This window comes from Onthophagus taurus, chromosome 2 (assembly GCF_036711975.1).
Source record: "Onthophagus taurus isolate NC chromosome 2, IU_Otau_3.0, whole genome shotgun sequence".
Classification (NCBI taxonomy): domain Eukaryota; kingdom Metazoa; phylum Arthropoda; class Insecta; order Coleoptera; family Scarabaeidae; genus Onthophagus; species Onthophagus taurus.
The window spans coordinates 24628103-24652015 of NC_091967.1; the positions used below are offsets into that span (position 1 = coordinate 24628103).

At 34.0% G+C, this 23913-nt stretch overlaps 2 protein-coding genes and 1 long non-coding RNA gene across 3 annotated transcripts in view; 1 reads left to right on the plus strand and 2 right to left on the minus strand.

The window, feature by feature from the left end:
- The window catches only part of LOC111419124 (ATP-dependent RNA helicase abstrakt), a 31378-nt gene extending 11001 nt beyond the window's left edge, over positions 1 to 20377 (plus strand). Inside the window, exons 11-12 of the mRNA XM_071194546.1 lie at positions 19839 to 20021; positions 20081 to 20377. Of these exons, the coding sequence (XP_071050647.1) occupies positions 19839 to 20021; positions 20081 to 20217 (320 nt within the window). The 3' untranslated portion in view covers positions 20218 to 20377. The remainder of the gene's footprint in view (positions 1 to 19838; positions 20022 to 20080) is intronic.
- On the minus strand, positions 3023 to 5471 carry LOC111419125 (zinc finger BED domain-containing protein 4-like). Its single transcript, XM_071194547.1, has 2 exons — positions 4217 to 5471; positions 3023 to 4167 (listed from the first exon to the last, which is right to left on the minus strand). Exons 1-2 carry the CDS (start codon positions 5200 to 5202, stop codon positions 3306 to 3308), a joined length of 1848 nt encoding a protein of 615 aa, XP_071050648.1. The 5' UTR covers positions 5203 to 5471; the 3' UTR covers positions 3023 to 3305.
- LOC111422033 (uncharacterized) lies at positions 20234 to 21337 on the minus strand. Its single transcript, XR_011639777.1, has 3 exons — positions 21135 to 21337; positions 20980 to 21076; positions 20234 to 20925 (listed from the first exon to the last, which is right to left on the minus strand). It is a non-coding gene; the product is annotated as an uncharacterized lncRNA (long non-coding RNA).
- Between the last annotated feature and the right edge of the window lie 2576 nt (positions 21338 to 23913).

Here is a 23913-nt window from a genome sequence, read left to right on the forward strand (position 1 = left end):
GGATACACAAAATATCCTTGCTTTCTATGTCTGTGGGATAGTCGAGCGAAAAATGAACACTGGACCAGGAAAGTCTGGCCATCGAGACTTAACATGGATGTAGGAAAAGCAAACATCATCGAAGAACCATTAATAAGTCGCGAAAAAGTTATCCTGCCTCCCCTCCATATAAAACTTGGACTTATGAAACATTTCGTGAAAGCTTTAGATAAGAACGGCGACTGCTTCAAATATATTTGTGAATTATTTCCTGGTCTCAGTATCGAGAAGTTAAAAGCAGGTATTTTTGACGGTCCCAAAATTCGCTGCCTTATTAAAAACCAAGATTTTAAAAACCATATGAATCAAGTTGAATCGGAAGCATGGTCAAGCTTCGTATTGGTTGTCGAAAATTTTTTAGGAAACCACAAAGCTGAAACACATTATGAATTGATAGACAACATGCTTAAAAAATTCCAAAAACTGGGCGTTAACATGAGCGTGAAACTGCATTACTTGCACAGCCATTTAGACAAATTTCCAGATAATTTGGGTGACTACAGCGAAGAACAAGGGGAGCGGTTTCACCAAGATATCAAGATTATGGAAGAGAGATATAAAGGGCGGTGGGACCACCATATGATGGCGGATTATTGCTGGAATTTACAGAGAGATTGCCTTAATCAAAAACACAATAGAAAATCACACAGAAAACGATTTTCTTAAAAGTTATCGATATGTTTTTGTTTATTATAGTTAATTTTGTTTTATTTTTTGTTTTAAGTCGAATGGATAAATAATTTTAAAATATAGATTTCAACAATATTCTCTTTTCTCTAAATTTAATTTTCTGTATAAATTAATACTTTATCTCAAAAACTAGAGTCAATTCAACAAATAAATTACTATTTTTATATTCAGTGGACCAAAATGAACCAAAATTGACTAAGATATCTCATGCCGCAGAATCACTGTTGCTCTGTGTTATCTATGAAAATTGCAATATCGAAAATTTTATCAAAACTTCAAATATTGTTTTCTCAAAAACTAAAAGTTATTTTTCAAAACGTGTTGTTGCATTAAAAGGATGATACCTTAATTAATAATTGGTGATATTTCCACAAGGATCCTTCAAGAAATTAATTTTATAGCGAATTTTGAAAGTTATCGATGAAAATTGCAACATTGAAAATTTTATCAAAACTTCAAATATTGTTTTTTCAAAAACTAAAAGTTATTTTTCAAAACGGGTTGGTTCATTGGAAAGAGGACGCTCTTATTAACACTTTCGAAAATTTTCATACTCATATTCCAAGAACTGGATTTTATACGAATTTTTAAAACTTAATCGGCGAAAATTGCAAAATTCGAAAAAATTGTCGATCATTTCAAAAATTTACTTCTCACGAACTAAAAGTTATTTTTCAAAACGGCTTGTTGCATTAAAAAGAGGATACTTTGATTAATTATTGGTGATATTTCCACAAGGATCCTTCAAGAAATTAATTTTATAGCGAATTTTGAAAATTATCGATGAAAATTGCAGCATCAAAAATTTTATCAAAACTTCAAATATTGTTTTCTCAAAAACTAAAAGTTATTTTTCAAAAGGGGTTAGTTCATTGGAAGGAGGACACTTTTATTAACACTTTGAAAAATTTTCATACTCATATTCTAAGACATGGATTTTATACGTATTTTGAAAACTTAATCGGCGAAAATTTCAAAATTTTAAAAAATTGTCTATTATTTCAAAAATTTATTTCTCAAGAACTAAAAGTGTTATTTCAAAACGACTTGTTGCATTAAAAAGAGGATACCATAATTAATAACTGGTGATATTTTCACAAGGATCTTTCAAGAAATTAATTTTATAGCGAATTTTGAAAATTATCGATGAAAATTGCAATATCGAAAACTTTATCAAAACTTCAAATATTGTTTTCTCAAAAACTAAAAGTTATTTTTCAAAACGTATTGATTCATTGGAAAGAGGGCACTCTTATTAACACTTTGGAAAATTTTCATACTCATATTCCAAGAACTGGATTTTATACGAATTTTTAAAACTTAATCGGCGAAAATTGCAAAATTCGACAAAATTGTCGATGATTTCAAAAATTTATTTCTCAAGAACTGAACGAGATTTTCAAAACGGTTTTTTGCATTAAAAAGAGGATACTTTAATTAATAATCGAAAGTGATAATAGCTACAGTTCTATTAGTAATGTATGTGATGATGAATTATAGCGCAGAGAAGAGAACTAGACGAAACTGCAACAAAAGATTTTATATATCGTATTGGGATTGTTACAATGAGCTTGCGAATGATAAATCTGATATAAATAAAGTTGTATTCATTGAAAAAAGACCTATTGGGGTTGAATTTGATTATTATGTGCAGTGTCCTGTGAATGGTGGAGTACTAAGTAATAGGTTTTTAATATCCGGCCAAAGCCGGATATTTGATAACTATCCGGTATTCGACGGTATCAATACTTAAAAAATTTAAAAACTTTTCAATTTAGAAAAAATGCCAATTTTTACATAAAAATGGGAATAATTAGTTAACTTCTATAGCTATAGTATAAAATTCGTGCGATTTAGTGGTTTGAACATATCCGAGGTATTATTTATGTTGAGATAAGTTTGAAAAATCAGTAATAAATTTTTTTTTCCGCTTTGAACTCGACCCGAGAACTTACTGTATACAGATGAAATAATAAATATCACAATTTCTGCATTTATATTTATTTATTTATATAAAAAAGCAGAAACTTTAAACTCGTCAATTTTACGCAGGCTATACTTCTAGGGTTAATATTACTGTGGAGACTTGCTAATCCAAAGTAATTATAAGACGGACGATTTAGATTATAGAAAAATTCAGATTACTGAGTCACCATTAGAATAATTTAAAAATTGCGACTGTTAAACATTTATTATATCTGTCGAAATAAAAGTATTAATTCCTAAATAGATCTTCAAGTATAAAAAGTATTAGTAGAAGAGATTATTAAATATTAAAAATAATATAGATATTTAATTTTAAACTTTATTTTAACAAAGAATCGTTCAAAACTTAAAAAAATACAATAATTTATGTAAGAAATTACAATACGGTGATGTAACGGATGTGGGTTTAGCGGATGCGGAGCCGGATTTTTTAATTCTAATTGCGGATGCGTAAGCGGATGTGGATTTAACGGATGCGGAGTTATTGAAAAAACTTACATACTAAAATTTTAATGAAAATAATATTTCTATTGTAATTTTCCTATTTTATATCTATATACATATAACACAGACCTCAACAGTTAAAATAATTAATATTCGTAATTTATTACAGGCAAGTTATATTTTAAAAAAAGCAATTTTGACGCTTTTTCTCCTCGAAGATTTTTTCTTTTATCCCTATATGTTAAAGATGCTCCACTAAATAGCTGTTCATTGGTAAAGCTGCTTGGTGGCGTTGATAAATATTGGCGAACAATCGGCAATAAAACAGTATATTTGTACCCATTCTGTCGCCACCACGTCAACGGGTCTTCTCCTAAAGACAGCCGTCTTTCTTTAATGTAATTTTGGAGCACAATTTTCGGTGTTGTTAATTGGTCATCTTCTGCCTCACTTTCGCTTGAACTTAGAATGGATTGTACTGACTGTAGTAGCTTTGAACAACTACTAGAATTAGTATCAATTTTTCTTTTCTTATGTGTCGGACTACAATCTTTATTTTCATGGATCGTTTGATTTTGACACAAATTAACTATTGTGGCTTCGACTTGTTTTATTTCAAAACTGTTAAAAAACTTTGTTTTATATCGCGGATCTAAGTACGTAGAAACCGAACATAGCAAATTTTGGTTTAAATCGCCAAATTCATTTATTTCTCGTATAACTTTAACGTAAAGTGCTTTGATTTTTTCTGGCGTATTCGGGTTATCTTTCTCAGCTTTTAATGTTGCCAGGATAACGTGCATAAGTGGTATAACCATAGAAATGCTGTTCTTTGAGTTACTCAATTCTTTAGTAAGTTCTTCGAACGGTGTCAACAATTTTAACAACAATTCAATTGTTGACAAATCATCAGGAGAAAATGATACAAATTGCTTTGTAGTTAAGTATAAAAGTAAAGAATCCTTTATTTTAACAAAACGCTCCAACATGTAAAATGTGCTGTTCCACCTGAAATTAAAATTAGTCACACAGTTTCTGATTTATACATTTGGCTTACCTAGTGGGACAATCTTGTATTGTTGACAATGGAGATTGCTTCATTCTTATTTCCTGTATAGTTTGTAGTTCATCTTGTGCTACTAGGGAATGATTAAAATGTGTTGAAACTTTTTTCACCTTTTCAATTACTTCTTGAATCCATTCTTCCGATAAAATCACATTTTTAATACAACACTGTATTTGATGAATCACACAATTAAAATCATTTAAACCAGATATCTGCATTGCTTTGATCATGTTGCTGCCACGACCGCGCACCACACAGTGAACAGTATCGTGTTTTATACCCCATTCTTCAAGGATGGATTCAGTTTTTGTCGAAATAGCTTGATCCGGGTGACGTCCTTCCATTACTTCACATTTCAAAATAATTCTTACTCTTTCAAAACCTTCATTTACACCATGAGCAGTCACACTAATCAAAGAAGTCCCAGAACTTGTATCTGACCAAACATCAGTTGTAAAGGATATTTTCTTAAGATCGTTTAATAATGCTTTAATTTTATTTGCCACGCTGTTATATAAATCGTCACATACAAGCGACGTAAAAAACTGACGGCCCCTTAATTTATATCCTGGAAGTATTATATTGATCAATCGCCGAAAACCAACTCCTTCAACGAAGTTGAATGGCAAGTCTTCCAAAGCAATCATTTCGCCTATTAGTCGATCCGTATCTTTGGAGTTTGGATGTGGTAAATCCCAACATACATTCTGCGTTAAATATTCTTGCAAAGAAAGTTGTTTTGTAATTGAACCTGTATCTGTAGATGTGCTACAGGTTGGCTGGCCTTGTTCTGCATTTTCAGCAATACGTTTTTCTAACTCTTCAAATATTTTCGCGTGCTTCGACTTCAAATGATTTTTTAATGAAGATGTGGTACGCCCTTTTCGTGAATATTCCTTTTCGCAAATGTTACAACGAGCAACCGAACTGTTAATTTCCGAGAAATATTCCCAAATGAAGCTTGTTTTTGGTTTCATTTTAATTAATTTTATTTCGCCAAACAACAAAACGAATCACGACTACAAATTGCCGTCCGTTCAACAACTGATTGGCTTTAAGAATTAAGAACTTTAGTAGAACGGAGCGACATCGCGCTTATCTCACGTATTCGTGCATCTTACAACATCTAGTTTTGAAAATGTAAAAAATCTAAATATCGAAAACTGTCACTACTATTTAAAAGTTATAATTAAATTATATGTCTCAAACTATTTAAAAAAATTAATTATTAATGCCGAACGTTGACCTGACCGGAGCACCGTTAAAATATATACTGATGCGGATCCTCAAAACGATGCGGATTATGCGCCGCAGCTGCTGATGCGGATGCGGATATCCGTTACATCACAGTATACAGGGGGTACCGTATTATACGTATGCAGGTGTCTCACGTAAGCAACAAACTACATAAATGGCATTAACCTTAATAAACCCGTGGTCAAAAACTTACATTAAATACCGAGTGGGGTCCAAACATTTTTTTGGCTTATTATTATTTTTTTTAATGTTATAATTAGGGAATATTAAAAATAAAACACATTCTGCTTATAAAAAATATATATTTTTACATAAAAAAGTTGTCAACATTCAATGAGTATACGCATTTTGAAAAAATAATATGAAATGATTATAGAAATAATAAAAACAAAAATAATTATGAAAAAAGAACAAGCATTTTAGTGACATTTTAAATAATGATTTAATTATCACACTTGTTACAAACTGTTATATTTTTTGAATGCACATACGAACTGATTGTACCGAATACAAAACTTTCGAGATTTCCTGTCTTTACTTCTGTCGCATAAGAAACATCGCTGCTTTCTGCCAATAACGGGAACAGGTTGTTCGTTCCTTACGTTTAATTCTGGCAAAATGGTTAACATGGATTGTTTTATACTGAAATGTAACGACTTGTCATTTTGGTATCTACGAATTATGTTTTTACTAATTAATGCTTGGCCCAACTCCAACAAAAACATTCTTCTCCTATCCAAGCAATTTTTTTTCCAATCTGGATTTTCCAACATCCGTAGTTTATAGGCATTGATGCCACCAATGTCCAGCAGATGAAAAAATATTTCCATCGGCCATCGATTACTTTTTCTTTGTGTCGTGAATTCCTTCGCTAATTTATCTGTTGTGTCCACTGCACCCTTTGTTTTATTGTATTGTAAGATAATGTCTGGTTTGTAATCTCTGTGTGGCGAACATCTGGACGCCAGAGAACCTTCTAAACCGTTCAAAAAATCTCTCTCCGGTCATCTGGGCAGGACACCCTTTTGGTCCAGGCAAAGGGTTCCCGGAAAACTTTCACCGGAGATATTACTGGACGCTCTCCGTGGCGAACATCTGGACGCCAGAAAGCGTTCGAAACAATTCAGAAGAACTCTCTCCGTAAATCTGGACAGCAGATCCTTTTGGTCCAGACAAGGACTCGAAGAGAGCTTTCACCGGGGATATTACTGGACTCGGGGATAAAAGGAACGAGGATCGGCCCAGAGAGTTCATTCAGTTACCATCAGTTATCAGTCAGCAGTTACTCTTTTCGCGTCCGCACTTACATTATTGTTATTATTGTTGTAAATAAAATTTTGTTGTTGAAGACATTGGTTTTCCTAAAACTTCCTCTCGCTACTATCAAAGCATTAGCCCCGCAAACTGGTGACCCCGACGTGATCGATAAGTAGCCGAGAGTGAAGAAAACCACCGACGACGGAACCCGAATAAATCAAAAATCAAGACGACGCTGCCGACGCCAAACGCTAGCACGATGGACCATCAACAGGACGTAAATGCGCAGGTACCACATATTAACCGTGTTGCGGTGAAGATTCCACCATTCTGGGACGCGGATCCGCAATTGTGGTTTATCAACGTGGAAACGCAGTTCGCTTTGGGACAGATCACCGCCGACGACACAAAGTACAACTACGTGGTGAGCTCATTAGACCCAAAATACTGGGCAGAAGTGCGGGACATTCTGTCCAACCCTCCGCCAACGGGCAAGTACGAAAAATTAAAATCCGAACTGATCCGCCGATTAAGCGCAACGCAGGACCAGAAAACGCGACGATTGCTGGAACACGAAGAAATCGGAGACCGGAAACCGTCACAATTTCTGAGGCATCTCCGAGCGTTGGCTGGTACCGTCATCCCCGACGACGTGTTACGACCCCTATGGTGTGATCGGTTACCAACGTTCACACAGGCTATTCTAGCGTCTCAAAAACAGAAAACGTTAGATGAGTTAGCGGATTTGGCGGACGCCGTGGCCGACGCGAACCCACGAGGCCGCGTCGAAGAGACCGCTACTGGTGTGCTACCCCTACAGGCGATGCTACAACAGATGGCGTCCATGAGCACCGCTCTTTGCGAAGTAACAGCCACCCTGAAGCGAATCGCGGAAACCAGTGCGCGTCGCGAGTCGCAATCCGGACCTTCACGGCGCAATCGGTCAAAATCGCGTACACGGTACGAATAGAATGACAATAACGGCTTGTGCTGGTATCATGCGCGATTCGGGGACAGTGCTACGAAGTGCAAACCGCCATGTTCGCGTAATTCGGGAAACGGGACGGGCCGTCACTGACAGAGGCCGGTGATTGCGCCCAAACATTATCACGACGCCTCTTCGCGACCGATCGGAAAACCAAGACAGTATACCTGATAGACACCGGTGCCGATTTGTGTGTTTTTCCGCGAACGCGAGTAATCGGACGACGCCCGAGGTCATCCTTTAACCTTTACGCGGCAAACGATTCGGTAATCGCGACCTATGGGTACGAGACCCTTACTCTCGACCTAGGACTTCGCCGCGATTTCACGTGGCGTTTCATTGTCGCCGACGTGTCGAAACCCATCATTGGAGTCGACTTCCTGGACCACTACGGATTGCTGGTCGACGTACGCAATCGACGGCTGGTGGACAGCGTAACATCGCTGAAAGTCCAGGGACGCGGAACGGCTGGCGAAGGTGCTCATATCCGGGTTGTGGCGGGCGGATCCATTTTCCACAACCTCCTCGCCGAATACCCCGAAATAACGAGACCTTCCGGAGTTCCGCAAGGGGTTAACCCGAAACACGAAGTGGAACACCATATCCACACGACCCCTGGACAACCCGTCGCGAGTCGATTTCGACGCCTAAACCCCCAACGATACGAGGCTGCCAAGAAGGAGTTCGAGACCATGCTGCAGATGAAGATAATTCGTCTATCCAAAAGTAGTTGGTCATCGCCCCTGCACATGGTCCCCAAGAAAGGCGACCTTTGGAGGCCCTGCGGAGATTACCGCACATTAAACGCGAGAACGGTGCCGGACAAATATCCGATACCTCACATGCAGGACTTCTCGCAGTCCCTACATGGGAAGAAAATCTTCTCCACCATCGACCTGGTGCGCGCCTACAACCAAATTCCGGTCGCCCAGGAAGATATCCCAAAAACGGCGATAACCACACCCTTCGGCTTGTACGAATTTACGTTCATGTCCTTTGGTCTTCGCAACGCGGCACAAACCCAGAGACTAATGGACGAAGTTCTACGAGGTCTGGATTTCGCCTACGTGTATATCGACGATATCCTCATCGCCTCGGCCTCGGAAGAAGAGCACCTGGAACACCTGAAGCAGATTTTCCAACGCTTAAAGGAATACGGAATCCTGATAAACCCTGCGAAGTGCGTTTTCGGGAAACCGCAAGTAAATTTCCTGGGATTCAGCGTCACCTGCGGAGGGGTAAAACCTTTACCTGAAAGGATCCAGGCCATCAAGAATTACCCACGACCTAAGACGGCAAAGGAACTGCGGAGATTCATAGGAGCATTCAACTTCTCGAGGCAGGCCGTACCGAGAGCGGCCGAACTGCAATCGCCCCTGAACGATTTGTTAAAGGGGAACCTAAAAGGCAAAGTACCAATCGTCTGGACGGAGGCAGCGGTTCAAGCTTTCGACGACTGCAAAGAAGCATTGGCACAAGCTACCCTGTTGGCATACCCAGCACCGGATGTTCCGCTTGCCATTTCGTGCGACGCCTCCGATTTCGCCGTCGGAGCTGCCTTGGAGCAACTAGTAGATGGAGTTTGGCAACCACTGGGTTTCTTCTCTAGAAAGTTGAGTGCCGCAGAAAGGAAATACGGTGCCTACGATAGAGAATTGCTAGCCATCTACAAAGCCATTCGATACTTTCGGCACATGGTGGAAGGGCGAACGTTCGTAATATTCACGGACCATAAACCAATTACGTTCGCCTTTCAACAGAAACCGGACAAGTGCTCGCCGCGACAGTTCCGTTATTTAGATTTTATTGGACAATTTACAACGGATATACGTCACGTGGCGGGAAAAGGCAATGTGCTGGCCGACGCACTATCGCGAGTGGAAGAGTTATCACCCGCGTTGGATTTCGAGGCATTAGCACGGGCTCAAACAAACGACGATGAGCTGTCTCAATTCCTGGAATCAGATTCTGTTTTCAACTTGAAGAAGGTAACAATCCCAGGAACCAGTGAAAGTGTGTACTGCGACATCTCTACGCCTAATGCCCGACCTTTCGTCACCCGCGAATTCAGACGGGCAGTGTTCAATTCACTACATCAACTATCACACCCCGGAATTAACGCCACGGTCAAGCTCGTAACTCAACGTTACGTGTGGCCGTCGATTAAGGCGGATTGTAGGAGGTGGGCCCGGCACTGTTTTGATTGTCAGCGAGCCAAAATAACCCGACATACGTCAGCCCCCACTGGAAACTTTACATTACCCAGTGGCAGGTTCGAGCACATCCACATTGACCTGGTGGGTCCACTACCTATGTCAAGAGGATACAGGTACGCTTTAACGTGTGCTGGCCCGAAGTGATCCCCGTCGAAAATATAGAGGCATCCACCATCGCAAAAGCTTTCGTGACCGGATGGGTATCCCGATTCGGAACGCCGTTGCGAATAACAACGGATCAAGGCAGACAATTCCAGTCACAGCTTTTCATGGAGCTTAACGCCACGCTAGGTACCAAGCACTTTCGGACAACCGCTTACCACCCCGCTGCCAACGGTCTCGTGGAAAGATTCCACCGTCAACTCAAAGGCGCCATCCGATGCCAAGCCACTGAAAAATGGGTCGATATCTTACCCGTGGTCCTGCTGGGCATCAGGTCAGCCTGGCGAGACGATCTCTCAGCAACGACAGCAGAATTAGTCTACGGCGAACCTCTCAGACTCCCGGGCGAATTCTTGGCACCTAGAGAATCGCGCAGGAACGAGGAAGGTGCGACGAACTTCACCCAAGAATTGAAAAAGCATTTTCAACCGGTTCACGGAACCAGGCACGGAAGTAAAAAGATCTTTGTCTTCAGAGACCTAGCCACCTGTACACATGTTTGGATTCGCTTGGGTGGAGAACACCACGCGTCGTTGGAAGTCCCATACGAGGGCCCATATCCCGTCACCTACCGGAACGACAGGACGTTCACCCTGGAGAAGAAAGGAAAGCAAATTACTGTTTCAATCGACCGCTTGAAACCAGCCTACATCTTGTCGGGAGAGGAACAACGCCAGGAGGATCCACAACGCCCAGAGGCTACGCGGAATAATCCAGGACCCCAGCAGACAGACCCTGCTCCACCAACAACGCGATATGGAAGACGCGTTAGATTCCCTGACCATTTCCAGGCAGGTCTCTAGTATCGTGTTTCCCAATCCATGGTCAAACACTGGCAGGGGGGTTTCTGTGGCGAACATCTGGACGCCAGAGAACCTTCTAAACCGTTCAAAAAATCTCTCTCCGGTCATCTGGGCAGGACACCCTTTTGGTCCAGGCAAAGGGTTCCCGGAAAACTTTCACCGGAGATATTACTGAACGCTCTCCGTGGCGAACATCTGGACGCCAGAAAGCGTTCGAAACAATTCAGAAGAACTCTCTCCGTACATCTGGACAGCAGATCCTTTTGGTCCAGATAAGGACTCGAAGAGAACTTTCACCGGGGATGTTACTGGACTCGGGGACAAAAGGAACCAGGATCGGCCCAGAGAGTTCAGTCAGTTACCATCAGTTATCAGTTAGCAGTTACCATCGGCAAATCAGTCAGCAGTTACCCTTTTCGCGTCCGCACTTACATTATTGTTATTATTGTTGTAAATAAAATTTTGTTGTTGAAGACATTGGTTTTCCTAAAACTTCCTCTCGCTACTATCAAAGCATTAGCCCCGCACTCTGTTTACTTATATATAGTCTGGTTTTTTTTGGTACGTAGGAAACTAATGTTTTATTTTCCATAAAAGTAAACATGCTTGAAAAGTCTTTCTTATATCTTGCTGGAAGTAGTTCTTTTGGAATATAAGGTTTATTTTTACGCAGTGTACCACACAAGGTAAGGTTTTTATCTAAAAGCTTATTAGCTAACTCAATACTGGTAAAAAGTTATCAGTAGTTATTCCATATCCTGAAGATAAATGGTTTACCAGGTCCATCACTACCCTTTGTCCTTAGCCTTTCTCCGGTTTGTTTCCTACTTTGCTTACAATTATTATTTTGTAATAAAAATCTATATTTTTTTGATGAAAAAACTTACCTAAATAAGGTTGCATATTCGCTGTATATGCCGAACTACACTCAGCCAGTGCCCAAATTTTTCAGCCGTACTTGTCCGGCTTACTCTTCATGTAAACCCGAAAAAGAGCCTTGCCTCGGAATGGGACTAATTGCTCATCCACGTACAAATGTTCAGATGGATTAAAAGATTTCTTGCAATTTGTTACAAAACCATCAAAAACATCTCTGGTTGGAGCAAATTTATCAGTGCGTTTTCTTTCTTCTCTTGTTTCAAAATTGTCGAATCTTAGAAAGCACATAATCTGTTGCGAGACAAGGCAGATGATACTAGAGGCCGACATAAAATTGGATCTTGGCTCCATAGTACACATATTGGCTCTTTAGCAGCGTGCCAGGCTCCAAAAATAATAAGCAAACCAATAAATGCTTCCAGTTCTTGCACAAAAGGAGAAAAGGCCTTCTCATTTCTCGCATAATATGATTCGGCGTTTCTATTCGTCTCCGATAAAATCACATCCATAATATCTTGTGAAAAAAATAGTTCAAAAGCTTCTTTTATGGTGGAAAATTGGAAACTATATCTAGTCAAACCTGGTGAAACCTTTTGGATATTACATTTTCGTCTCTAGATCTTCGTAGTAAAAGGAACCTTTGCCCACACACTACCATCTTTAGACGAATAAGTTGGATGATAGGTATAAAAGTTTACTGACGGGCATACTTCATCTGCAGAATCTGTCGACTCATTTGCCCTACCACTAACTTGTAAAACGTCATCTATCTCATCAGTTTCAGTCACTATGTCAGTCTCCTCGATATCACTTGCACCATCCTGTAGTGCTAAATCATTAAAGTAAGTGTCGTAATCGTCCGTTTCTAATATCGCCAATAGTTCGAGTGCGGGAAGTTAGCCCCCCATTTTTTGATTTTTAAATTTTTTATTGTTGTTATAGATTGTTCTAGAGTTGTTCTACATTGTTCCAAAGCGGCAAATCGAAAAAATAAAAACTCCGCGAGTAAACCGAAAAAACAGGTTTTTTGATTAGCCCCCCATTTTTGGAAAAATCAAATTTTCTTTGTTGTTCTGGGTTGTCCTAGTTGTTCTAGTTATTATTCTAGAAAATCAAAATTATGGGATACAGCATTACGAAGTTATAACTAAAAATAGGTTTGGCCGCCGAAATGTCTAGTTGATTACTGTGACCATAGTTTTTCTATTATCAATTCCATATTACAAATATATACTTATTATAGCTAACGCAATCTGGAACAGCTATTATTTTCACTAGAACAACTCTCTAAAGAGCACTTTACTCTTTGAAAATTAAAGTTTTTGGAAGTTTCAGTCAGTAATTCTTGTGTCAGCAGTTTTATATTACACAATAACAATTAAAAAACATAGACCAATCTAAAATAACCCAAACTTTGCCGATTCCAATTGCTCCAGATGTGTTTTACGCTTAACACGGATATTAATTTTGCAAAATCACATATTTTTTGTTGCTCTAAATTGTTCTTGTTGTTCTAGGTGCTTAAAATATTTATTTAATCACTGCGGCATTAGTTCTTTTAAACTTTCATATTAAAAATTAGTACTTACAACAATTAAAACAATTCAGAACAGCTGTTATTTTCACTAGAAAAACCTTAAATTTCAGTTGTTGTGATATCTGACAGGTTTTGTTGAATCAGTGAACCCAATCTTTAATATAATAATAATAGTTTTAAAAAACTAAAAAAATATGGAATAATCTGACCATCCTAATTTTCTAAAAATCACAAGTTTCACCTTTCTCTTTAAACTTATAATAGTAAAACATAAGATGCGATTTAAAGTGTATTTTATTTTATATAAACTAAGTAATAAATTAATAAATAAACTAAACTAACAAATAAAACAATAACTATTCGATCAGTATTACTATATCAGTACAATAAAATAATAAACTTATTCTAAAAATAATAACTTATTCTAAGGTAAACTATAACTGAATAAACTAAATTATGTAAATAAACTAATATCATGGAATAATACGGTTACATCACCTTGCTCATTTATAAACATATATGCACATTTGTGCATTTATTTCAGTAGCTTCTTCAACTTGTACGGATTTTTTTCGTAAGTCATTAAATAATATCCAATTGGCATTGTTGGGCACAAATGCCGGGTAGTGTCCTACATCATTCAAAGATTTCAAAGATTCAAAGACAAATTGCGTGCGTAATCACTCAATTTTGTTTTATTGTTCTCTCCATTCGTTGTTTCTATAAACAGACCACATTTTTGCAATTGTTGCTTAGAGTTTGCATGTAGTTTTCTATTACTTGCTTTATTATTATTTATAGCCAAATATTGTTACGATGTCAATGTCGATTGGTAAAATTATGTTTTTATGGAAGGTAACGTTTAAACAATTATTGCAGTTTTTAGTCCTACAATAACTAAATTCTTCTTTAAATAGTTGTGTGCAAAGAAACGCAATATTTGAAAAACCGTTCACTATTATCACTCCAGCAATATTCTGGTTTCCAAAATAATTTATTCCTGTTAATAGTTCAACTCTTTTTTTATATGTTGCTTTACTAGAACCGGTTTTTAAAATAACTAAATTTATTTAAACTAAAGCAATGTGTGCAAACATTTTCAACATAATTTCTAAATGGTGTGTACGGGCAAATGCTCAACTATGAAATATACTGTCGAATCCGCAAGTATTTTGAACAATATATTTTTTATTTTTTATTGAAATAGATATTAATGAAACTTACTTATGAACTTATGAAAGAATTACTAACTGAAACTTCCAAAAATTTTAATTAAAAAAAAATAAAGTGTTCTTTATAGAGTTGTTCTAGTGAAAATATTAGCTGTTCCAGATTGATTAGGTATAATAAGTATATATTTGTGATATGGAACTGAAAATAGAAAAACTATGGTCACAGCAATCAACAAGACATTTTGGCAGCCCAACCCGCTTTTGTTAGTTTAGTTTATTTATTAATTTATTACTTTGTTTTACAAAATAAAATACACTTTAAATCGCAACTTATGTTTTATTATTATAAGTTTAAAGAGAAAGGTGATTTTTAGGAAATTAGATGGTCAGATTATTCCATATTTTTTAATTTTTTAAAACTATTATTATATTAAAGGTTGGGTTCACTGATTCAACAAAACCTGTCCGATATTACAACAACTCAAATTTAAGGTTTTTCCAGTGAAAATAACAGCTGTTCTGAATTGTTGTAAGTACTAATTTTTAATATGAAACTTTAAAAGAACTAAAGCCGCAGTGATTAAGTACACATTTTAAGTACCTAGAATAATTTAGAGCAACAAAAAATATGTGATTTTGCAAAATTAATGTCCGTGTTTAACATAAAACGCATCTGGAACAATTTGAATCGGCAAAGTTTGAGTTGATTTAGATTGTTCTGTGTTTTTTAATTCTTATTGTGTGATATAAAACCGCTGACACAAGAATTACTGACTGAAACTTCCAAAAACTTTAATTTTCAAAGAGTAAAGTGCCCTTTAGAGATTTGTTCTAGTGAAAATAATAGCTGTTCCAGATTGCGTTAGCTATAATAAGTATATATTTGTAATATGGAATTGATAATAGAAAAACTATGGTCACAGCAATCAACTAGACATTTCGGCGGCCAAACCTATTTTCAATTATAACTTCGTAATGCTGTATCCCATAATTTTGATTTTCTAGAACAATAACTAGAACAACTAGAACAACAATGAAAATTTGATTTTTCCAAAAATGGGGGGCTAGTCAAAAAACCTGTTTATCGGTTTTCTCGCGGAGTTTTTATTTTTTCGATTTGCCGCTTTGGAACAATGTAGAACAACTCTAGAACAATCTAGAACAACAATAAAAAATTTAAAAATCAAAAAATGGGGGGCTAACTTCCCGCACTCGCACAAAGCCGCTATTAAATAAATTGGAAATCCCCGAGAGCGTTGACGCCAAGAAACGGGGAATCCCCGTCGTTTGAACAATTTGGGGTTTATTTGTACCCCGGTTGGTTTTTAACGTAGGCAAAATTTATACCTGTCGTTACATACCGAGCGGAGTGCAGCTGGACCCCAAGCAACAAAACTCTCTATAATTAGTTACAATAAAAAGTATTCAAAATTTTGTATCTCAATTTAGATATATATTTAAGAAACATAGCTCGAGGGAAATTAAGAAAAAAAAATTATTTTAGAAAATATACCCAAAAATTGAAACTGTATGGAATATCGAAAAAATAAAATATGCCACTCATTAAGAACACATCAGGCTACCACCTGTTCAAAATTCAATTTTTTTCGTACGATAGTTTTTGAGAAAAAAAATCACAAAGATGACAAAGTTGCCGGTACCGTAAAAAATCGGGTACTTTTTTCATTTAACTCGCGATAAAAGGAAAACCGTGGATCTGAAAATTTTCAAATTAACATATGTTCAGCGCCCTCCCTAGCGTTTACGTTACCCCGGACAAAAAGACAAACTACCGCCCTTTAAACATATGCCTTCCAAAAAGTCTGCATCAAATAATCAAACATATAAAGCTATGCTATCAAAAATATATAGCTAATTTATTGATACAAACTTTTTGGCTGACACTGTACTGATATTTTTCTTTGGGATCTTCAATCGGTTCATCTCGAGATTCGTATGAGAAAATATTTTTTTTTCTTTGTATGCGATGTCGTGGAATTGTTGATTCAAAGTTAGCTTCAATGTCAATTTTGGACAGCCAGTTCTCTTGCATCAATTATACTTTCATTGAAAGACTTGTCTGATCGAAGATCCTTAAAGAATTTTTTGCAATTTTGTTAGAGGTCAAGTGCAGATGCTAGATCGAAATCTTTTGTTTGCATTAGTTTGCTTATAGGAAAATAATCTGTTTTTTATTTAAATCAATTGTCAAAGTGTCGTCAAGTTGGTATTGAAAGTAAAAGCGCATGTCGTGACTTTTACTTTAATTGTGTGCCACCACTGTCTATCAAATTTGTTAAGATTGATTAAAAAACAATTTTCATATAATTTTTTTGCTGCTAAATCTACCATAAAAATGTTAAGAAAGGGTGGAACGGGATGTCAACTGTCTAAACGCGAAAAAAACTCTATAATTAGGTATTGTGAAGAAGTACAGACGGAGACACCAAATACGAATTTAAAATATATATGTGATAAAGCTTCACGTATTTTTGATGTATGTGTATTGCACTTGAGTTTTAAAATTAAATTTATATTCAACATAATTGTATTAGGTTCACAGCACGACGGTTTTTAAAATTATTCAAACCTACAAAAAATATCAAACTGTAAAAAAACCAAAAACACAAGGGCGTTGTAAAATGAACTACAAAACGGATAATAATTTATATTTTATTAAAGAAGAGTTAGGAAGACAAATACAAAAATTGCATGAAAAGAAACAGTATTTTAATCTTAATGATTTACTTAATTTTGCAAGAAATGAATGTGATTTTACTAATGGTAGATCAAAATTACATAAAATTATAAAATCTATGGGATATAGATATAAAAAGATTAGCAATAGAAAAGTGTTAATTGAACAACCACATATAGTTTCAAAAGAATTACGTTTTTAAAGACATACTTGCAATACCTAGAATCCGGAGAGTATACTTTTGTTTTTCTTGACGAAACTTGGATTTACGAAAATGGCACCCATGTTTATCAATGGGTAAATGAAAATGAAAGATTCGGTATTCCGCAAAGAGCAGAAGGCGAAGGAAAAAGATTTACAATTTTGCACGCAGGCACTTCGTCAGGGTTTTTGCCAAATTGCGATCTCTTGCTCAGTGACAACACGGAGCACAGAGATTATCATAAAAATATGACGTCAATTATTTTTATGGAATGGGTGAAAAATCAATTACTTCCAGCATTAAATAATTTGGGTGCGAAGTGTGCGGTAGTAATGGATAATGCTCCATGTCACTCAAAACAAATCGAGAAAGCTCCAAGTTTCTGCACAAAAAAAAATGATATGAAAAAATGGTTAACTGAACATAATATACAGTTTGAACCAACCTTAAATAAAAAATCGTTATGGGAAATAATCCGTTATTACAAGCCTCAAATTGAAAAATCCTTTGAAATTGACAAATTAATAAGACTGTTCTTCACCTTCCTCCATACAATTGCCAATATAATCCCATTGAACTATGTTGGGCGTTCTTAAAAAATTATTACAATAAACATGTTCAGTCCAGCTCGGAGAAAAAGATCTGTCGTGTCAACGAGACTTGGCAAAAAGCTCTTGGTCATTACACTCCGGAGATGTGGGCAAATAGTGTTCGCCACTGTGAAGAACTAATTAAAAAAGATTGGACAACATTAATGGGAAATTCATTAATAACTGATTTACCTCCTGTCATCATCCAACTAGCGGAAGACTCAGATTCTTCCAGTAATTCTGATTTTAAACAATATTCAAATTTTAATTATAGCACTTAATTATGTTATCTTAATATATTGCTCACGAGTTTTAATTTCAAAACGTAGATATTAGCTAAGTGACGAGAGATTAGTGGCTTCGTCTTTAAAGTGACAATCAGTGACAACTTCGTTTAGAATATACACAACCTTACTTATTATTTAGTGGAAAATATTATAAAGCGTGGTCATAGAACATGGTATCTAGGGTGGTACAGACCGTTTTTTTATAAAAATTTGGCAATGACAATTGATTTAAATAAAAAACAAATTTTAAGTTCTTCAATTATGATTTCAGTCATTTGTTTTCCTGTGGACCTTTCAATGGGAAGGAAACCCAAAAACTTTTATTTCAGCGTCGTTGAAATCAGATTTATTGACTGTAACATATCGGAATATAAGAGTCATTTGCTCCACCTTACTTACGTCAGGAGTGCAATCTAAAATTATAGAATAGTATTTGGCCTTTTTTATTTCATTAATAATATGAGACTTCACATTTTGATGCAACAAGTCTATTTTCTCGTTTTGTATATTTTTACCGAGATAGTGGGCTTTCATCTCCTCTTTTTTGAGCACCCTTCGCACGTGTTCTTCCATAATGGGACCAAATTCAGACAGTAGTTCAATTATTTTTAGGAAGTTACCATTATTATGCTCAAATAGTTTATCTCTTGTACCTTGAAAAGCCAGACAACTTTTACCAAGCATTTTAATGATTCCTACGATTCTTAGAAGCACTTCATACCAATGGTTTGTATCAGCATTAATAATTTTTTGAGCAGTTGCATCTATAGTTTTACAACACTTTAGTCTTTGACTCAGTTCCAGCCATGATTTGTGAGCTTCAATATGATTTTTGAAACTTCGTGTTCTTTTAACGTTTCAACGATATGCTTCCAACTTTTAAAGCCGTCTTTTGAAAGAGAACTGATCACACAGCCGAAAATTTTACAGCAAAAGCAATAAATACAGTTTTTTGAAATAGAGAATAATCGACAAGCAGAAATTTCGATTAAATTAGATTATCAAAATTTTATCACATTCTGAGTCAAAATACCGCCCTTTAAAGCTGCCGCCCCGGACAAATGCCCGGATGGTCCGCCCCTAGAGCAGGCCCTGATATGTTACGTAAAAATGTTCAATGATTACAACAAACTTTGTCGCAATTTTTTTTTATCGAGCGGTTGCGAAGATATCGATCTCTAAAATGAGGGGCCTTGACTTTTTGCACGGATAGTAGTGTAATTTGCCAAGGGTGTGTACTACCCCTTTTTTTAGAAATCGTGTATCAAACTTAATAGACATAAATTCTTTCAACCTTAACTAACTAATATTTTTTTGCAAAAATAACGACTTTTGTTGTTTGATTTGTGACTTCTATAGTAGCATGGTTCCTAAGGAATACATTATTTAAAAAATCACTATTAAATTGCGAACATTTCTGACCGTAGTACCTAATATGATGTACGAGAACGATTTTTAGCATTTTCAAAAATATGTCTATTACCTCAACTATTGTTAAGTTCTATTGTTCTTTATAATAAGTATTACAACTTTATTATTAAATGATTTTTTTAAATATTTATTTTTAGTTCACAGAATTGGTAGAACTGGACGCTCGGGAAATAAAGGTTTAGCAACAACATTTATAAACAAATCGAATGATGAATCGGTTTTATTAGATTTAAAACATTTACTGATGGAAGCAAAACAAAAAGTGCCCACATTTCTGGCTGAGTTATGTTCTGAAAATGAGAAATATCTTAATTTGGGAGGTAATGACTCTTATTATTTTAAAGATTGTTTCGATAATATATTTTTCGCATTTTTTTAGATGAACGTGGTTGTAGTTATTGTGGCGGTTTGGGACATAGGATTACGGATTGTCCAAAACTGGAAGCTCTCCAAAATAAGCAAGCTTCTAATATTGGTAGAAGAGATTATTTGGCGAATACAGCAGCAGATTATTAAATATTAAAAAACTATAGATATTTAATTTTAAACTTTATTTAAAAAATTAACCGTTCAAAACTTAATATTTTTAACAAATACAATAATTTATGTAAGAAATTACAATAGTGTATAATTTTTTAAAAATAAATTGGTATAATTTAAAAATATTAAAAAAATATTTTGGAGATTTTCCCCCAACTTTAAATTCTTTAAAAGAACCATATATATCTTTAAATGGAACATTTATGTTTTAACATTCACCATTTATTTGTATCATATTGTTACGTTTGATTTACAACAATTTTTTTGTTTGTTTTTTCGATGTTTTAGCTCCTCAAGAAGTTTCAACCTTATTCTCTCCATTAATAACATCAACATTTTTTTTTGATAAATCATCAAATTGATCGGATTTTTCATTATTTTCTTTTGGAGAAAATATAATTGCAATTATATTTACTTGCAATATAAAATAAGCCAATACAATATGTACAATGAGTTGCGCAACAAATAATATGATAATTGTTGTAAAAATTCTAAACCACAATATCAACCTATCAACAAAATTCACATCATTATTTTCTTCAACTTGTTGGCGTATAATAGTATGATGAGGCAGATGATTTGCCTTTAAAAATAATTTATTTTCACCTTCAATATGTTCTGTCATTAAAACCAACAATCTATCACATATGATGGTACCTTCTTTACATCCAATGTGATCAAAAACTACAATAACAACAAAAGTAATTGTTTTAATCATATTTTTTTACTTAAACTTACATGCATAACATTCTTTTTTCGCGTCCTTTACGTTATGACCAGAGTTTAAAAAGATGTCGAGCATTTCATGTTCACAATGGGCCCAATTATTAGAGCACTATAAATAAGGAAAATGATTCAAACACAAATATGGTAAATGAGCCCGTTAAATTCACCTGGAGAATATATGCATACATGCCAGCACATATATCATTACAGCGAACACACTGCTTATTAGAATTTACACTTGATGCTTCGATTATAATAATTGAAACAAAAAATAGAGGCCATGTGTATAACTTAAACATTTTCACTGAATAATTCGGATTGATTCAACACGTAAGTTGCATTCTAATGCGACATCTTTATGTGTAGGTGGTTATAAGTATTGATTTTCATCAATTTATATGAGGAAATATATATGTTTATACATACATATAAATATATAATGATATAAATTTAAATTTATAATACCAAAAATATTTTATTAGTTCTATTATTACATGTTTTTTATCGAACTTCTTGAAAACCTCCAAAAAAAAAACGATATTTTGCTATTTATGTATTAATAACAGAAATATATAATCTATAATAATCATTTTATCATATTTAGACACTAATTTCCACTAATAATAAATCTATTCATTCGAAAATATCTTTTTCTTTAAAACCAAAAAGATATATTTTTCCAAGAGATATAAAAGAATTAGAACCTTGTGACGATAAAGAGTAGATTCGTTTTCTAGCAAATTTAAAAGCAATAAATCATATAAGTATTTTTAAGAATCTTGATTTGATATGTATTAAATTGTAGTTTAATGATTTATGATATGATAAAAAAATTATAAGATAATATTATTGAAATGTTCCGGAAAAATTATTAAATTATTGTCAAATTTATGAATAAAAAATGATACGAAATTTTCAAATAATCATATCGATTGTATTTGTAAGAATCATCATATGATATGTATATTAAATTGTAGCTTAAATATTCTACTTTATGATATAATACAGAAATTATAAGATAATATTATTGAAATTTCCAGGAAAAAATATTAAGGAAGAAATTGTCAAATTTATAAATCAAAAATATTACGAAATTTACAAAAATTCATATCAACTGTATGTTTAAAACTCTTGATATGATATGTATGTTAAATTGTCGCTTAAAGATTCCAGTTTATGATATGACATAAAAACGATAAGATAATATTAATGAAATTTTCAGGAAAAAATTATTAAAGACGAAATTGTCAAATTTATAAATCGAAAATATTACAAAATTTACAAAAATTCATTTCAACTGTATGTTTAAAACTCTTGATATGATATGTATGTTAAATTGTGGCTTAAAGATTCCATTTTATAATATGATATAAAAACTATAAGATAATATTAATGAAATTTTCAGGAAAAAATTATTAAAGAAGGAATTGTCAAATTTATGAACAAAAAGTTATACGAAATTTTCAAAAAATCATATCTACCTTATTTTTAAGGATCTTGATATGATATGTATGTTAAATTGTGGCCTACAGACTTTAGTTTATGATATGATATAGAAATTATAAGGTAATATTAATGAAATTTCAAGGAAAAAATTATTAAAGACGAAATTGTCAAATTTATAAATCAAAAATATTATGAAATTTACAAAAATTCATATCAACTGTATGTTTAAAACTCTTGATATGATATGTATGTTAAATTGTGGCCTAAAGATTCTAGTTAATGATATGATATAAAAACTATAAGATAATATTAATGAAATTTTCAGGAAAAAATTATTAAAGAAGGAATTGTTAAATTTATGAATAAAAAGTTATACGAAATTTTCAAAAAATCATATCAACCTTATTTTTAAGGATCTTGATATGATAGATATGTTAAATTGTGGCCTAAAGATTTTAGTTTATGATATGAGATATAAGAACTGTTGGATAATATTAATGAAATTTTCAGGAAAAAATTATTAAAGACGAAATTGTCAAATTTATAAATCAAAAATATTACGAAATTTACAAAAATTCAAATTAACTGTATGTTTAAAACTATTGATATGATATGTATGTTAAATTATGGCTTAAAGATTCTAGTCTATGATATGATATAAAAACGATAAGATAATATTATTGAAATTTTCAGGAAAGAATTATTAAAGAAAGAATTGTCAAATTTATGAATAAAAAGTTATACGAAATTTTCAAAAAATCATATCAACCTTATTTTTAAGGATCTTGATATGATACGTATGCTAAATTGTGGCCTACAGATTTTAGTTTATGATATGATATAGAAATTATAGGATATTATTGAAATTTCCAAGAAAAAATTATTAAAGAAGAGATTGTCAAATTTATGAATAAAAAGTTATACGAAATTTTCAAAAAAACATATCAACTTATTTTTAAGGACCTCGATATGATATGTATGTTAAATTGTGGCCTACATCTTTAAGTTTATGATATGATATAGAAATTATAAGATAATATTAATGAAATTTCAAAAAATTCATATCAACTGTATCTTTAAAACTCTTGATATGATATGTATGTTAAATTGTAGTTTAAAGATTTTGATTTATGATATGATATAAAAACGATAAGATAATATCATTGAAATTTTCAGGAGAAAATTATTAAAGACGAAATTGTCAAATTTATAAAACAAAAATATTACGAAATTTACAAAAATTCATATCAACTGTATCTTTAAAACTTTTGATGTGATATGTGTGTTAAATTGTAGTTTAAAGATTTTAGTTTATGATATGATATAAAAACGATAAGATAATATCATTGAAATTTTCAGGAAAAAATTATTAAAGAAAGAATTGTCAAATTTATGAATAAAAAGTTATACGAAATTTTCAAAAAATCATATCAATCTTATTTTTAAGGATCTTGATATGATATGTATGTTAAATTGTGGCCTAAAGATTTTAGTTTATGA

Excerpts from the sequence above, each read along its gene's own strand:
- LOC111419125 (XM_071194547.1), bottom strand. The coding sequence starts at position 5,202 with ATGAAACCAAAAACAAGCTTCATTTGGGAATATTTCTCGGAAATTAAC. Across the intron at positions 4,168-4,216 it reads ATACAAGATTGTCCCACTAG|GTGGAACAGCACATTTTACA; the intron begins GTAAGCCAAATG and ends TTTTAATTTCAG.